Source organism: Chelonoidis abingdonii, chromosome 1, assembly GCF_003597395.2.
Source record: "Chelonoidis abingdonii isolate Lonesome George chromosome 1, CheloAbing_2.0, whole genome shotgun sequence".
NCBI classification, from domain to species: domain Eukaryota; kingdom Metazoa; phylum Chordata; order Testudines; family Testudinidae; genus Chelonoidis; species Chelonoidis abingdonii.
Window position 1 is genome coordinate 3218328 of NC_133769.1, and position 17013 is coordinate 3235340.

Consider the following 17013-nt stretch of genomic DNA (forward strand, 5'->3'; position numbering starts at 1 on the left):
AGAGTACACAATTCCCGCCCCTGACTTTTAAAAAATCCAGTTCTCTGATTGGTCCTCTGGTCAGGTGTTTGGTTCCCTTTGTTCACCCTTTACAGGCAAAAGAAAATTAACCCTTACCTTACCTATCTACTTATGACAACAGGGGACTAGGGGCCAGGACTTCTGGGTTCTAGTCTCGCTACACCCTGTGAGACTGGCAAATCATTCCAGCTCTCATTTTATCCATCTGTAAAATGGGACTAATACTTAATTTCACAGGTTGGGTGAAAAACTACATAAATTATCTGTGAAGTGCTGAATCTTGAGTTCACAAAGCAATAACCCATAGTTTTGGGCATCGCGTCTGACTGCTGAATGTTTACTTGGGGGAAAAAAGGGAAATTAACCAGCTTGTACTACTGACCTCTGTAAAACTCAGAGACTTAACGTTGTAGTGCGGATATGGCTTAAGTCAACTTTATGTAAATTAACAGCAAGTCTCTGAGTTAAGCAAGTCAATCTTGTGTGTCCACACCATGCTGTGTCAGCGGCATGCTTGCATTGAAGCACGGTGCGCCACACTGCAGGTAGCTAGTGCAAATGGAATTTTGGGTAGGGCTTGCAGTGCCTCATGGGACCAAAACATTGTCATGGGTGGTAATGGGAACCTGGTGTTAGCCGCCAATGATGCACTTTCCTCCCTCCCTGAGATCAACGGCAAACAAACCAAGGTTTTTTTTGCATCTTTTAGCCATGCAGCTGCCATAGCCCAATAAGCATGGGCCCCCGCGCAGCTGTGCGATGGGGTTCCCTAACTGCAGTGGGACAGTAGATGGCATGCATATCCCAATCTTGGCACCAGACCACCTTGCCAAAGCATATATAAACTGAAAAGGCTACTTCTCAATGGTGTTGCAAGTGCTGGTGGATCACAGGGACCAGTTCACCAATGTCAATGTGGGATGGTCGGGAAAGGTGCATGAGGCGCACATCTTTAGGAACACAGGTCTGTTCAGAAAGTTGCAAGCAGGGACTTTCTGTCCAGACTGCAAAATAACCATTGATTATGTTGCCATGCCAATTGTGATCCTTGGAGACCCAGCCTACCCCTTGCTCCCATGGCTCATGAAACCGTACCGGCCCCCTGGACAGCAGGAAGGACATTTAAAAGGTCAATGGTGCTGTTTGCTTATGAGGTTAGACCTCAGTGAAAGCAATATCCCCACTGCTATTGCTGCCTGCTGTGTGCTCCATAAAATCTGTGAAACAAAGAGAAAAAAGTTTCTGCTGGGGGGTGGGTGGGTTGAGGCTGAGCACTTGGCAGCCAATTTTGAGCAGCCAGATACCAGGGCAGAGCCCAGTGAGGGGCTCTGTATCTCTGTGAGGTTTTGAAAACCAGTTTCAGCAATGAATCACAGTAATGTGACACTTATCTGTGGTGTTCCCTACCAAACACTCCCTTCCATTCCCTTTTCTCCCCTGTAAATTCCACCCTCACCAACCACCATGTGGGGAATGAACAAAGAGCCTTTTTTTTCTCAATCCATTTTGTTTTATTATGCACACAAACACAGACAGCAAAAAAAGTAAGATAACCTTGGGCTAAAGGACTGATAAGATTGTGAGGGGAGAAACAAGGAAAGCTTGTTTGGGGGTGCACTGCAGTAATCACAAAAGGGCTGGTGCTTCACTGTGTTTTTATAATATACCTCTACCCCAATATAACGCAGTCGCTTTATAGGTGAAACACCATTATATTGGGGTAGTGGTGGCAGGGCTGCAGCAGTGATTTAAAGAGCTCGGCACTCCGGCCGCGGGGAGCCCAGGCCCTTTAAATCGCTGGCGGAGCCCCGCTTCCGCAGCCCTAGGGTAGCAGCAGCAGGGCTCCAGCGGTGATTTAAAGGGCCATGGGCTCCCTGCAGCAGCCGGAGCCCCGGACCCTTTAAAGCGCCACTGGAGCCCCGCTGCTACTGCGCTATACGCGAACCTGTGTTATATTGGGTCGCGTTATAGCGGGGTAGCGGTGTATTTATTAAGTTCAGGATATTGGATTTATCCCTTACATGCCATAATCTGTTGTTCTTTTTTTGTCTGTCTAATTTAGATTTTATGGGCCCTGGCCAAATTCTGATCAGTGACATTGGGGTAAATCCAGAGCAGTTCCACAAGCAAAGTTTAATCCACTCTGGTGTAATAGATCATAGATCATGTCTTCTCACATTTGCAAGGTGCATGCACATGCAATAGGGCTTCACAGTGCAAGCTTGTCAGAGCGGGTTATTTGTTCAGTAAAGATAACAAAGTAAATATAGATAGTCATATAAATTAATAATGAACAAGGTTAATGTCTGAGTTTTGTTTAATATTGAGACTCCATTTCTATTATATATGGCAAAAACAGATCTCAGCATAATCAGAAAATAGTTAAAACTTTACCAAAATCAAATTAATTAAAGATTTTTTCTGATGATTCCTTTGTGAGTTGTTTGTTTCAATATACATGTATATTAAAAATAACTTCTCATTTCTAAAGATATAGCTTCTATAAAAGGTTGCCTTGGAATTAAGTAGTTTCTCTTCCTCACTTAAATCTAAGTATCACATTAAATCTCTCTTAGCAAAAACTAATTCAGCAGTCCTGTACTATAAGCAACATTATCATCAGAGGCCTTCAAGCTTCCACACCTCAATTAAGTCAGTGAAACAGAAAAAATATCCCTGGAAGGTCTGATCACATGGATCTCGGGGAAAATTCTGACACATTTCCAAGTGGGGGAGCATCTGGGGAAATCATTTCTAGCTCTGGGAAAAGCAGAAAGTACTTTTGAAAAAGTTGTAAATAAATAACTTTTTTTTAAAGAGAAGAGTGATTCAGAATTAATCAGAGATGGATTCAGAAAGACAATATTCTTCGATAGACTTTTCTTTGTGTGTGTGTGAAATTATATCAAAACCAGTATTCAAGTTAGACTGCAGAAAGGGGCTTGATCAAGGCAATGCCTCAGCTGATGTCAACCATCAAGGGTTTGTCTTTTTCCGCCCTGATGGGATTGGAGGTAGGATGGGCTTGGTGTCGGAGCCTGGTCGGTTTGCAATCTGGGGCACACGAGGAGAACTGGACTTAGATTTGCTGGCTTTTTTTTCAAGAGTGTCACTACAAAGTTCAGTGTCTGCAAGGATTAATAAACAAGTTAGTAAGCAATTTCAAGGAAATAAAGATTGTTCTCACTGAACAACACTATATAATCCTGCCACTGGCCTTCCTCTCTGGTACCCCCCCTTCTTCGCAAGCACCACAGCAAGCAGACACTTTCAAAACTTGCACCAGCTGAGAAATCTGCATGTGATTCAACTGGAACTTTCCCAGTGGAGAGCGGATCTATACTGAGCCTGTGACCCCTAGTTCAAATGATCTTATAGGGCCAAAGGAAAAGGAAGATGTCGTCTTGCTGTGGAACTCAGCCCAGAGAGCAGGATGGCGGCATGAGGCACCCAAACTACAACTCCCACGAAGCATCACAGCAAAATTTTCTAATTTAAATTTTTTTGTATTTTGTTTTTCAATAAAAAGTTGAAATTTTCCACAAAATTTATTTAGCTGAAAACTCAATTTTCTGTTGAAAAAGAGTTACCAGGAAATTTTCAACCAGTCCTAGTGCCTACCCCGAATTCATAGAAGTGGAAAGTTAACTACATACCTACATTTATTCCCACCATTTGGTGTTCTTAAGACATGTTGTGACGTTATTGATATAAACTGGGACCATATAGAACATGGGTTGCAACCAAGATTCTGTAGTGGCACCAAATCCTATGTAAAGGGGGTCATATAAGGTGTCTAAGACCAGGTTACAGGTTACTGGTTATGATTATGCTGTCTGTATGTCTGGTCATATTTGAGTTGAGTTTATGAATATTGGCTGTATGCTGTCTGTAATTTTCAAATTTGGTGCTGGCGTTCTGGGAGTACACCCCAGCAAGCTGGTGCTCAGCCAAGCTAGGCTGCTTTGACGGCCGCATTAAGGACCATCACCTACAACATTGACCCAATTGGAGAGGAAGGCGAATACGCCCTTGTGGCCAGCAAGTATGCAGGAACACTGGCCCATGGTGACTGCACAACGCACATTTTGCTGTCTTCCACAGTAGGAACAAAGGAGTGTTCGTACACCTGAAAGGTCATATTAAAGGCAGAGGCTCGTCTCATTTGTCTTCATCTGTCTCTACTCTGGGGACTTTGCAAAGCTGAAGCTCACACAAGGGACTGACGAACCATCCCAGCTGGGGATGTTGCTCCAGAGACTTTAAATTAACCTGCGTTCATTCCACACTGCTACACAAGATGAACCAAGAACTTTATGCCATTATGTATGTATTGTTACCATTTAACCAATTCTGCTCTCCATCTCTATCTTTTCTGTTTTGAAAACCTTTGATTTAGATCTAAGGTGGGCACAGCGTATTGGGAGAAGATTGATGGTGTATAAACACGACAGACCCGCTGCCCCAGACAATCTCGTCACAGCGCGGTGGAAAAAAGATCATCCTGTCGACGTGACGATCCCGTTTCGGAACGGACCCTCGCGTTCGCCAAAGCCGAGCGCCGTAAACTCGCAACATGCCCCCTTCTAGGACACTTTGCGGGCAAAGGGCTACGATTTACACTGCGCCCCTGATCGTCGGGGCCTAGGACGCCTGGGACCCTGTAAGAACGTGTACTTAGGCCTGTGGGGGCCGTCGCTAGCACGCTCATGAGACGTTGATGGGTTCTCGGAACATATCCGGGTCAGGGACTTTACACCGACAACAATCACCGGCCCACCGCAGTACCAGGAGTGGCCGATGGCTCCAGCGCACCAACGGGGGGGAGGGGAAAACCCTTACCACCCCCCTACTTAAACATACATCCCTGAGTCAGAACCCCGATCTGGATCCACAACGTGGGGTACCTCTGTCCCATTACCCGGCCCGCTTGCTCTCATCATGACTATCTGTACCCATTAGAATGATGCGATGTACCCTCACTGGCTGCCTCCACTATATTTGACTCCACCCACCGTACACCCCGCATGGGGACAAATACCGACTGTAGACATCTATAACTAACCTAACAAGACTACGCGCCCCCTACTCTGTATGTGCCCCCAGGATAATGACTGACACGGCCAAACTCTGTGTAATATCTTTATTTAATTTCTCTAATAAACGATATGACTCTGGGTCTGGGGCTGGTCCTTTGATCGAGAGAACTTTTCTCTTTTACTGGGGTGTTGGTTTTCATAACCATTCATCCCATGGACGGGTTGGGATGGTTGGTGATACTGGGAGACTGGAGTGTCTAAGGAAATTGCTTGTGTGACTTGAGGTTAGCCAGTGGGGTGACACCAAAGTCATTTTTGTCTGGCTGGCTTGGTTTGCCTTAGAGGTGGAAAAACCCCAGCCTTGGGCTGTGACTGCCCTGTTTGAGCAATTGGTCCTGATTTGGCACTCTCAGTTGGGTCCCGCCAGAACCACATCGTCACACATGTAATATTAGAAGTTGAGACAATGTAATTGCACTGTAATCTGGATTTACTAATACCCTAATATTCAGACCTCAGTGGCTCAGGAACCAAATTAGCAATCAACATAACCCAAAAGAACCACAGTCATGCGAGTTCATTGTTTCATTTACTACAGTACTATATATTCCTATGTAAACACTATGAAAGGGGAAATATTTAGTTTCTATATATTATATGCATATACTTAAATATATATTATTCTCAAAGCAAAATGGCTGACCAAGTATTATTATTTTATAAACTACAATTAGTTAATAACACGGAAATAGCATCCTGATTGGTTAATAGCTTCGATTGGTTAATAATTAAATCACAGTGTTTTGATATCATGTGCTGCAAAGAGCCGCGGATGCCACATTAAAGAGCCACCTGCGAGCCTCAGTCTGAGTATCACTGACCTACACAATAACTACCCTGCCCTTATTACAAAGGCTGAGCAAAAAAGTAGATTATTTTGGGAAACAATTCAGACCTTTCAAACTTTCCATTCCATTGCTGGTTCCTCCAGTGTCCCCACATTCTGCATTGGCCTCTTCGGAGTATCGAGGACTAGGAACTGGGCTCCGGGCAGACAAGCTTTCTGTAGAAAATGCACCAGCCGAAGACATTATAGATAACCCAGTAGTGGCACGTGATTCTCTGGAGCTGAGAGTGAGAATGGATTTATTCTTTCATGGTAATAAAAACCATACACTGTGAGTTTAACATGACTTCAATGACACCAGTAATATTGTCAATCGGGAGCCTGAAATAAATCATCAGACTCAGCAGTTACACAGCGCTTCTTCCACACATGACAAAACTCCTTTGGAGGTAGTAAACAAAACTGCCAGCATCCACTTTAATTTTAATGTATTTAATCAGTCACAGACTGAGAAAGAAAAGCAGAGGTTCATGCTACAGAATGAATCAGCTGGAGAGACGGGATTCGAACGCAAAGAGTTCCTGTTTGCCAATTCTATGTTCAGCATAATAAAGTGTCTCTCAGTGAGTGATTTTGGGATAAAATGAAGAAGTTACAAAAATGACAAAGATCTATTTAGTTAATAGAAGATCTGTGAGGCTCATAAGGAAATTTTAACGTTGTCTAGAAGACACATCCAGGCAGAATCAAAGGATGGTTCTGTGGTCAAGGCCCTGAACTGGGATTTAGAAGATCTGGTTTCAGTTTCCAGCTCTGGCACAGACTCTCAAGGTGATTTTGGGCCAGTCACTTAGTCTCTTTCTCCCTCAGTTCCCCTCTGTAAAAGGAAATGAATAACACCTCCTTTCTTTCACACTTTCTCGGTCTTGTCTATTTAGAGTGTACACTCCTCAAGGAACGGACCATCTCTGACCATGCATACGTACAGTGCCTAGCACAATGTGCGCTGGAGGGAAAAAGCACCACTGTAATACTGCTAATAAATAACCTGGAGGTTGGGTAGCCTATACAGAAGCAGCTGGCGGTCTCACTTCACTCAGGCCTCTGTGGCACAAAGCCACCTCTACAGGACCGGTGCCAGGGTTTCTCGCGCCCTAGGCGCACGGCCATTTTGCCGCCCCCCGCGCTGATCCTGCGCCTCTGGTGGAGCTGCAGCAGGCATTCCTGCGGAAGATCCGTTGGTCCGTGGCTCTGGTGGAGCTGCCGCAGGCATGCCTGCGGGAGGTCCACCTGAGCCGCACGAGCAGCCGACCATCTGCAGGCACGACTGCGGCAGCTCCACCAGAGCCGCAGACCAATGGACTCTCTGCAGGCATGCCTGTGGCAGGTCAACCGGAGCCACTTGCCGCCCCCCCGGCAAAATGCCGCCCCCTCAATAATCCTGGCGCCCTAGGCGATTGCCTAGGCTGCCTAAATGCTAGCACCAGCCCTGCACCTCTACATTTGGCTCTACTGTGGAAAATCAACACAGAGGCCAAGGCCTGAATGGGCAGCTTGTCTGCAGGTCAACGTGGACACAGATTAGCATGACAATGATAGTCCCTGGGTTGTCACTTGTTCTGAGACTACACACATTTCAGTCTCCAAGGGTGTGAATCCAGCATCTATAACAAACACTTTGTTTAAGGGGAAAAAATGCCTTGATGCACATTTACTGCAAAGAAGATGTTTCATACCAGTAAATACCCATTGTAAACAAGAAATCACATAGAAACTTTAAGAGACTGTAGTAGACATTTAATAAAGTCCATCTTAACACAACAGCTGTTCTGGCCTATTGTGTGAAAGAAAACATTGATTCGTAGATTCTAAAGCCAGAAGGGACCATTTTGGTTATCTAAGCTGACCTCCTGCACAAGCCAGGCCAGAGCATTTTGCCCAGTGATTCCTGCGTGGAGTGCAATTACCTGTGATAACACTGTGATTAGAATGTCTTTGGGGGAGAAGGGTGAATGGTTTAAGGAGCAGACAGGGTTATGAACTGGCAGAGCCTTTGAAATAAAAAAATAAGGAAATTCAAAATATGAGGGCGAAAGAATCAAAAGAATGAGATACAGTAGTGGCATAAAGCCCAGAAAAAAACACCAGGAAATGATCTTTACTGAAGGCCTGATCCTGGCCCATGGACAGCAATGGAGATTGTGCTATTGACCTCAATCCGAGCAGGATTAAACCCTGAGAAGTCCTGAACATTCACATCTCTCGCTGAAGTCAATGTGACCTGGGGGTGCCCTGCTGAAGCAATGTGCTTAACCCTAACAGTGATCTCATTTTAGCTCCCCATAATACCCACCAGGCGTAATTACAGAACGGCAAAGCAGTTACTGGCAGTTGTAAATCCAGGCTAAGATTAAACATCAGCTTTGGGTTTTTCAAAAATATCAGTGCCAATGCAAATACTAGTTTCTGAAGGGTCAGCTCCCTGCTCTGCTGTTCTAGAACACAGCCCTGCATCTGTCTCCTAACAAAAACGAAAAATAAATAGCATTCAGGCTGGAATTTAACCTCGCGTCCATCTCCATATAGCGTACATGAACATGTCAAGTCTGCCTGCAATGTGATACAATCCAATGCAATAACAGGCAATTCTGAGTTGTCTTACACTGTGTCCCTGAATAGTGATGGATTATGATGTGGCATTTGTGACACAAGGTATATAATGAACGACAAGAAAAACGCTTGATGTCTTTCTGTTAACTCATCCCTCACTCCTGGTGAGTTGTAATAAGTCTGTATCAGGGGTTCTACTAGGGTGACCAGATAGCAGTGTGAAAAATCAGAACAGGGAGTGGGGGGTAAGAAGTGACTATATAAGAAAAAGCCCCAAATATTGGGGAAAATGGGACATCTGGTCACCCTAGGCTCTACCGATAAGTCTGATATGGGCTGTGCACAAAGGGTCCTGATCCTTGATTGGGCCTGTAGGCATAAATGTAATAAAAATAAACAATCATATACTACAGGACTCCTGAAAAATTCCTCAACGTGAAAAAAATGTCAGTGAATTGGGTGGGGCAAGCAGGGGTTATATGGCCCCTGTCATCACAGAATCTGACTGCTTGTCAACTCATTGACATTCAGTGGGAATTGGGCACCTAACTGCCATTTGTTCCTTTGAAACATCTCCCCCAGGCATTGCCCCAGCCAAAAATTCTGTAAATCAGTTCTGATCATCTAGCGCATCTTCAACCCCTCACTACAGGGGCACTGGGAGAATAATTAGTGTCTATAGTTAGGTAGGGATGTCCAGGCTTCCCTTCAGAATTTACTTTTCTCCTCTTTTCCTTCCACCAAGACAAATTCCCCACCCCGTGACTCTGGTAAAGTGAAAAGAACAGAAAACAAGCATGCTCAAAACAGGACAATAAAGTGGAATAATTAGATCATAGTGCATATAACCAAGATTTATATAAAAGAAAGAAATTGAGGATTATAGCACTGGACTATAATGCGGTCTCATACGGACACTCACTGTACTGGATGTATCTGTACTGGATTGCAAAACAAATTCTCAACTCTAAGATACATAATTCCATGTTAACACGTGACAGTGCAGCAGATCAGTGTTTTCCATTGCATGTTGTATGGTGGTGATGGTACCATTCACATTAATTAATTAATTTTCTGGGTCAGACCCTCAGCTGATGTAAATCAACCTAGCTCCATCGAAGTCAATAGAGCTGCACTGATTTACACCAGCTAAGCATCTGGCTCCATGTCTGCACTGCCTAAGGGACCAATAACAACTAAAGTTGTTTAGGCCCCTGTGTGAAGATAAGTGGAGCCTCTGACAGAAACCCACACAGCACATTTATGAGGGGAGAGATTAGTAACCAGCAGAGGCTATCTGAAATCTAGGAAGTGTGGATCATGGGGCTTTCTTCTATGGGATCATGAAGGGTTGGGCCCAGAAGTTCACCTTACAAGGTAGAGAGGAGATCACAGAAGGAAAAGAAGGCCAGAGGTGTGCCTAAAGAATGCAGGTCCCTGTGCAGCCACCCATTAGACATGTGCTTTGGGCTGGCCCTTGGAGCAGAACCATGGAATGCCTGTTTTCTAGTCACAGACCAGCTACAGTACTGAGCCTCACCACACTAAGTGTCAGTGGCCTACAGGCCTCCTGCTTTTAGGGATAACAGTTGGTTCGGTTTCCATAACAGCTCAAACTAGGGCAGTAACTAATGAATGTGATGAATTACGCATATGATTTGGATGTTGCCCAATGAGTTCCCCAACTCATTAGTTGGCCCTAGTCCCAGAGGTGAGGAGACAGTGCTTTGTTTGCTATGCCCACAGGCCAGTAATCCACATTTGCACCATACGCTTACCGCACGCGATTTTTCATTTTACTGCTTCTGCCATCCCAAATGTTGGACGCATGGAATTGAAAATAAAAGAATATTAATTCAGCTCAATACGCAAACCAAAAAAACCCACCACAGGTCTTAGCATTAAGTTTCTGAAGTGATGTTTTACAAAAGCACTAAAGGGAGTCTATACAAGAGCATTGCCATCCTGCCTATGAACAACTCTCATCCAGGCCTTCTTCATTTTTTCTTGCAAGAGGATTTGACAACATGACTGTATATTTTGCTGTAGGCCTGATGCATGCACAGAAAATGAATCAGATTAGCAGTTTGCTTTCTCTCTCCTCACAGTTGTTTTCCCACTGTGTTATTAAGAGCGTTGAATGAAAACACTGCTGAAGTCAAAACACCAAACTGTGCTAGAGTGAAAGACACATTCATTCCCATATGTGAAGGGTTTTAACGCTTTTATAACTCATCATAGCTTCACACTCACTTGGGTTATAGGGCTTGCCTCTTTACTGGTGTGGGCAGATGATGCATAATCCCTTGGCAACCTATTATGCACTGTCTCTCTCTCATGCACTCACTCTGTTCCCTTCAGCACACTCCAATATGGTACAAGTACACAGTACAATCTAATCCACAGAGGCCTACCATTTCAACATTTTTACAGCATGTTCATTAACTTCTGTAATTATAGTGGCCGGCTGGACAGCATATAGTGGAAATGTATGAGCTCTTTAAGATTTAAACAGAACAGTCAGTGTATTTCACCAGCAAGTTTATCCACAAAAAAGCAAGAACTCTGCAGCCTAAAGGACAAGGGATAAAGTGAACTGCTTCATACCCTTTAAAAGGGATTGTGGATGTTTTGCATCTCTCAAGACCAGACCAAGTCACTGTCTATATACACAAGTTTTCAAGAACTAATTAACACTACCTTTTTAGAAAGGTAAAAAAGACATACAGATCTCTTTCAAACACCTCTGGAAAGGCACTATGGTCTGTGTGGAACGAGAATAGGACTGGCAGTCAGGAACCAATAAATTCTAATCCTGGCTTTACCACTGACTCACTGGACAAACAAAGGCAAATTAATTCACCATTCTGTTCCTCAGTTTCCCCTCTCTAAACATGAATATTAGACTCCCTATCTCTGTCTCCTACTTGGAGTAGAAGACCGAGGCCTAACTCCCCTCCCTCACAGCAGCAAATGATCACTCAGAGGTTTCCCAGCCAGTAGCAGGAGGAACTGGGAGTTCAGTGCTCAAGGATCAAGCTGCCCCCCGCCCTCAAGCTCTTTGGCATCTTTGACTGAGAGGGTCAAGGCATAAGAAGGGGTTATAACAAAGGCACAGGGACACGATAAGAAAAGAGACAAATGGAGCAACAGGATGGGAGGGTTGGGTACAGTGAGCTGGAGGGATTGCTGATGCTCAAACAATCCACTAGATCAGAATTTGAGTAAACAGGGCTATCACCACCAGCCCCTCCCGGCCCAATGGTATTCCAGTCACCACCACTATCTCCTTATATAGAGGACAGAAGAACATTGTGGTCTCTTGGATACCACTGTGCAGTAACTGTTGGTAAATTATGACTTTAAATAGTGATCACTCTAGTTTTGTTTCTCTACGTGGAGTCCCAGTCTCTTCCATTCTTCTCCCCATCCTTTACCATTTTTTCCTTCCCTTCTCCAACATGCCCCTTTAAAAACAAAGCTCGTGAAGTCTTCAGTCTGCAGCTAGGTCATCCACATGAGTTACAGCACTTATGCAATATCATCCCCAGGTTATGTTTCACATTGTAGCAACATGTGTTTAGCAAGGCAGTTGATGTAACAGAGGAGGCAACTGCATTAACTGGGGAAATGGTTTTAAGTCTTGTGCGATACAGCATTATCCTTCAACCTGTCCAGCAATCATCTGTTCATCCAACAGCTAAACTCACCTGGTGTCTGGGCTAGCAGGAGGCAGACTCCGGTCTTGGGTGACATTACTTCCACTTGGGAGCATAGAGGTATATGATGGTGGCTCCAGTAATCTGTGTGGGCTGATCGCTGCTGGGGTACTTGCAAGATGCCTGAAATGACATAAAAAGAAAGTTAATCAGGCAGTGCATACATTAATCCACTACTTTCAACGCACTGATCTAGTGTCCTTCATCAGAGTATCTCGGAGTGCTTTATAAAGCTGGGTTAGTATTAATCCAATTTTTCAGATGGGGAAAGTAAGCCACAGAAGTTAAAGTCAACACTTCCCATAGAGCCTAGATTGTAATAGGAATTCTGACAGCTGCTTTAAAATTCAGACCACTAACGTAGATCTCTAAATGGATGTAGGTGCCTAACTTTAGGTGCCCATCTTTGAAAATTTTGGCCTAACTGACTTGCCCAAGGTTACGTATCAAAGCACCAACTGAAACGGTAAGAGAAAGCAGGAGTCCAGACTCCCAGTCCCCATCTCTGCTTAGTAGACCACGTTGTAATAAGGTAATAATTGGAGATATACCAATCTCCTAAAACTGGAAGGGACCTTGAAAGGTCATTGAGTCCAGTCCCCTGCCTTCACTAGCAGGACCAATTTTTGCCCCAGATCCCTAAGTGGCCCCCTCAAGGACTGAACTCACAACCCTGGGTTTAATAGGCCAATGCTCAAACCACTGAGCTATGTCTACCTCCCTAAAGCATGTGTGGTACAACAATACACACAGACTCCTGGAACTACAATCAGTATTGCATCTATGTGCTCCTGATTCCAAAGTGGTAAGCTAAGCACATTTGTTTTAATGGAAAAAAAATGGGATTGATCTATTAAAACCTATTAAGGGTGAGCTTTTCAAATGCACTCAAGTGACTTAGGAGCACAGGTCTCATTTGAAAGTCTCGCATACAGAATTATTTTTCTCATCATCTTGTGTCTATTATTAACAAAGCCTGGAGTTCCTTCTGTATGTCTTCTACAACAGTCACTCGTGGTCACATCTAACAAAATGTAACCCACGCTAACTGCAGTATCGCCTCCATTTTATATATAGACATTAGTCACAGTGCCGAAGAGCACTGCTGAATTTCCAATGTAAGAGAAGTCCTTCTTAAAATGTTTTATTTAAAATTAAGTTACAGCTCTTAAAAGATGTCCTTTATCTATCCTATGTACAGGTGCAGCAGCCATCTTGCTGATACATCCCAACTCAGCACTAAAGGAACCTCTTTCTTCTAAGGGTGACCAGCCAATTTAAGTGCCATGTCTCCTCGTTATTTAGCTCTTCTGCTAAGATTGCCAATAATGTTGTCAACTGCAGAAGTAGTTTGTAGATCCTTGTCCCACAGGAATCACAGACGCTAGAATCACAAAAGGATCTTTCAGGTTGTCTAAACCAACATTTGTCAGTGCAGGACTGTTCCCTATTGCACGTTTTCTAGTGCCTTATCCTGTTTATTTTTTAAAATGTGTCAGTGATGGGATTGTCACCAGTTTCCTTGGGGAATCATTCCATAGCCTAACACAGGATTTTTCTGCCATTGGTCTTTCATTTGCCCTTTCTTAGTTTCATCCTATTAATCCTACTTACAAATAAATCTCCCTTAAAGTGAGCCCACAAATTTCTATTGAATAGGCCACCAAATGGTTGCCAGCAGGTAACGGCTTTTGGTCATTATTGGCCTGAACCAATTACATAGAGAAAAAGGGTCCTTTATCCCATTGCCAGCTCTCAGAGCCATTGATTTAGAAGGCTTTTGAGAGCCATCAATGTCATGGCATTTAAAAGAAACAAAAAACAACTCTCCTCCTCCTACACACATTTCCTAACAAATATCTCCACTCAATATGCAATGCTGAAACACGCAGCTTGACAGCAGAGGTTAGGAGAGCTCAAACAGAAATCTGAGAAGAGGATACATCATGCACCACTTTAGATGGAAGGTCACAGTCTAAGGACTCATCCGTCACAGGAAAATGGACTCTGCTCCCTAAAGTGAAGGCTTTGAGTCAGAATCAGTGACCCATTCTCAAAGGCTAAATCCCTACTGATAGATACACTTAAAACAACCAGCCAGACAATTGAAAGAAACGTGTTTTAAAAGGCTTCACAGGGATTTCCCCTCCTCGCCAAATCTCTTATTTTTCACACTGACAAGTGAGTTTGTGACTGTCATTAAGGTTTTGTCATCAGTTTCATTAGAAACATTCATATTCAGGGAGTTTTTAATTTCTGTTGCTTTAGGCTGCTGCAGCTTGAATAAGAAAGAAAAATATGTCAGCTAAGTTAAATTACTCTGAAGCATATGTAGTATTGATGTAGCCATGTTGGTACAGTATATTAGAGAGACTAGGTGGGTGTGGTGCTATTTTTGATAGGGCCAAATTCTGTTAGGGAGAGAATGAGGATGTTTCAGTACTTCTGAGTACATTTCCCGGACCTGAAGAAGGGTTCTGTGTAAGCTCGAAAGCTTGTCTCTCTCTGAACAGCAGAAGCGGGTCCAGTAAAAGAAATTACCTCAACTTTGTCCACTTTGACACTCTGAAGAGGACATCCATGTACCTAGGGCCACAGTTACTACCTCTTTCTTTCTGCCCCCAAAATGGGCACAGAATAATGTGGCAAAGCAACATTACATTATACCTGTAACCTGTACCCATCAACCCTTAACCAGGGGGCGGGGCTACTCAGGAAGACCAGGACTTTAAAAAGCCCGCTCCTAAGCGACCAGAGAAGCCAGCAAACAGGAGCGGCTAGCAGGGGAGTTTTGCAAGGGAGTTCTCCAGGGAAAGTGTGTGTGGCAGGGGAAGGTGCTACATGCACTTAACATTCCTTACACTTCTTGAAACTTAAAGCCCAAACCACCCCCTGATAAAAACAAAACAACAACAAAGGAACAAGCTTCAGGAGTAAAAAGGGAATGCAGGCAGAAGTCCAGCACCAGAGCTGGAGTTACCCAGTTTATTGCACCCAGTGCAGCATATATGATTATCTGCTCTATGGGCAGGTGGTGAATGTGTGTCTTCGGTGCAAGGAGCTCCTGGCCCTCAGAGACTGTGAACGGGCTTTGGACACCAGGATGGCTGAGCTGGAAGAGCTAAGGGAGATAGAGAAGTACATAGATGAGACTTTCCAGGTAGAATGGTCCTACCCACAGTCTGACAGCCTTTGTGCTGTTGAGGAGGGTGAACGTCTTAGGGAAGGAGAGCATCTAACTGGAGCAGAGAGAAATGATCCCATAGTTGGGACCCTCCTTCTAGATGATGTTGCGGTAACTTTTCACACTTAGGATACCTCTCCAGGGGAGGGAACTCTAGTTATTAGGAAGAGACAGGTATTAGCAATGGGAGATTCGATCATTAGAAACACAGATAGCTGGGTGTGCAATGACCGGGAGCATTGTGACTTGCCTGCCTGTTATGAAGGTTGCAGATCTCTCGAGACATCTAGAGAAGCTTACATGTAGTGCTGGGAAGGAGCCAGTGGTCCTGGTACATGTAGGTACCAATAATATAGGGAAAGATAGAAGAGAGGTCCTGGAGGCCAAATTTAGGCTGCTAGGTAAGAGACTGAAGTCCAGGACCTCCATGGTAGCATTCTCTGAAACAATTCCAGATCCACATGCAAAGCCAGTTAGACAGGTAGAACTGCAGGGTCTCGGTGCATGGATGAGACGATGGGGTAGGGAGGAGGGGTTTGGATTTTTTAGGAACTGGGGCAACTTTTGGGAAAGGGGGAGCCTATATAGAAAGGATGGGCTCCACATAAACCAAAATGGAACCAGATAGATGGGTCTTAAAATTGAAAAGGTCATAGAGCAGTTTTCAAACTAAGGGCTGAGGAAAGCCGACAGGTGCGGACGGCCATGTGGTTCGGACATCCCTTAGGGGAGGATCTATAAATGGAGATTCCCTGTGTCCTAAAAAGGAGGAGAGTATGGAAGATGATAAAATACAGGGAGGATCTGATGAGAGACAGTCAAAAGAAAAAAAGTCCCATTCAATTACATCGTGTAGTTTTTAAAGTGCCTATATACAAATGCTAGAAGTCTAAATAATAAGATGGGTGAATTAGACTGCCTCATATTAAATGAGGATATTCATATAACAGGCAGCATAGAAAGTTGGTGGTATGAGGATAATCAATGGGACACAGAAAGCAAAGTCCCTCACCAAAGGCTCTTAAGCAAATTAAGCAGTCATGGGATAAGAGGGATTTGTAACTGCTTAAAAAATAGGAAACAAAGGATAGGAATAAATGGTCAGTTTTCAGAATGGGGAGAGGTAAATAGTCGTGTCCCCCAGGGGTCTGTACTGGGACCAGTCTTATTCAACATATTCATAAATGATCTGGAAAAAGGGGTAAACAATGAGGTGGCAAAATTTTCAGATGATACAAAACTATTCAAGATAATTAAGTCCCAGGCAGACTGAAAAGAGCTACAAAAAGATCTCTCAAAACTGGATGACTGGGCAACAAAATGGCAGATGAAATTCAATGTTGATAAATGCAAAGTAATGCACATTCGAAAACATAATCCCAACTATACATATAAAATGATGGGGTCTAAATTAGCTGTGACCACTCAAGAGATCTTGGAGTCATAGTGGATAGTTCTCTGAAAACATCCACTCAATGTGCAGTGGCAGTCAAAAAAGTGAACAGAATCATTAAGAAAGGGATAGTGTGATGGGGCAAGGCCAAATGGCTACAGTAAAGTACTGAGGAACAGGTATGTTAGCCCCAGGCGAAA

At 43.9% G+C, this 17013-nt stretch overlaps 1 protein-coding gene across 2 annotated transcripts in view; it reads right to left on the reverse strand.

Moving 5' to 3' along the window:
- Nucleotides 1-2520: 2520 nt before the first annotated feature.
- LRGUK (leucine rich repeats and guanylate kinase domain containing) overlaps nucleotides 2521-17013 on the reverse strand; it is a 75220-nt gene continuing 60727 nt past the window's right edge. The window contains exons 18-21 of one of the 2 annotated variants that reach the window (XM_032769103.2): nucleotides 12228-12359; nucleotides 10296-10322; nucleotides 6016-6188; nucleotides 2521-3149 (exon numbers count right to left, since the gene is read on the reverse strand). In XM_032769103.2, the coding sequence (XP_032624994.2) occupies nucleotides 2998-3149; nucleotides 6016-6188; nucleotides 10296-10322; nucleotides 12228-12359 (484 nt within the window). In that variant the 3' untranslated portion in view covers nucleotides 2521-2997. The remainder of the gene's footprint in view (nucleotides 3150-6015; nucleotides 6189-10295; nucleotides 10323-12227; nucleotides 12360-17013) is intronic. The other variant, XM_075063724.1, reaches the window with a different exon arrangement.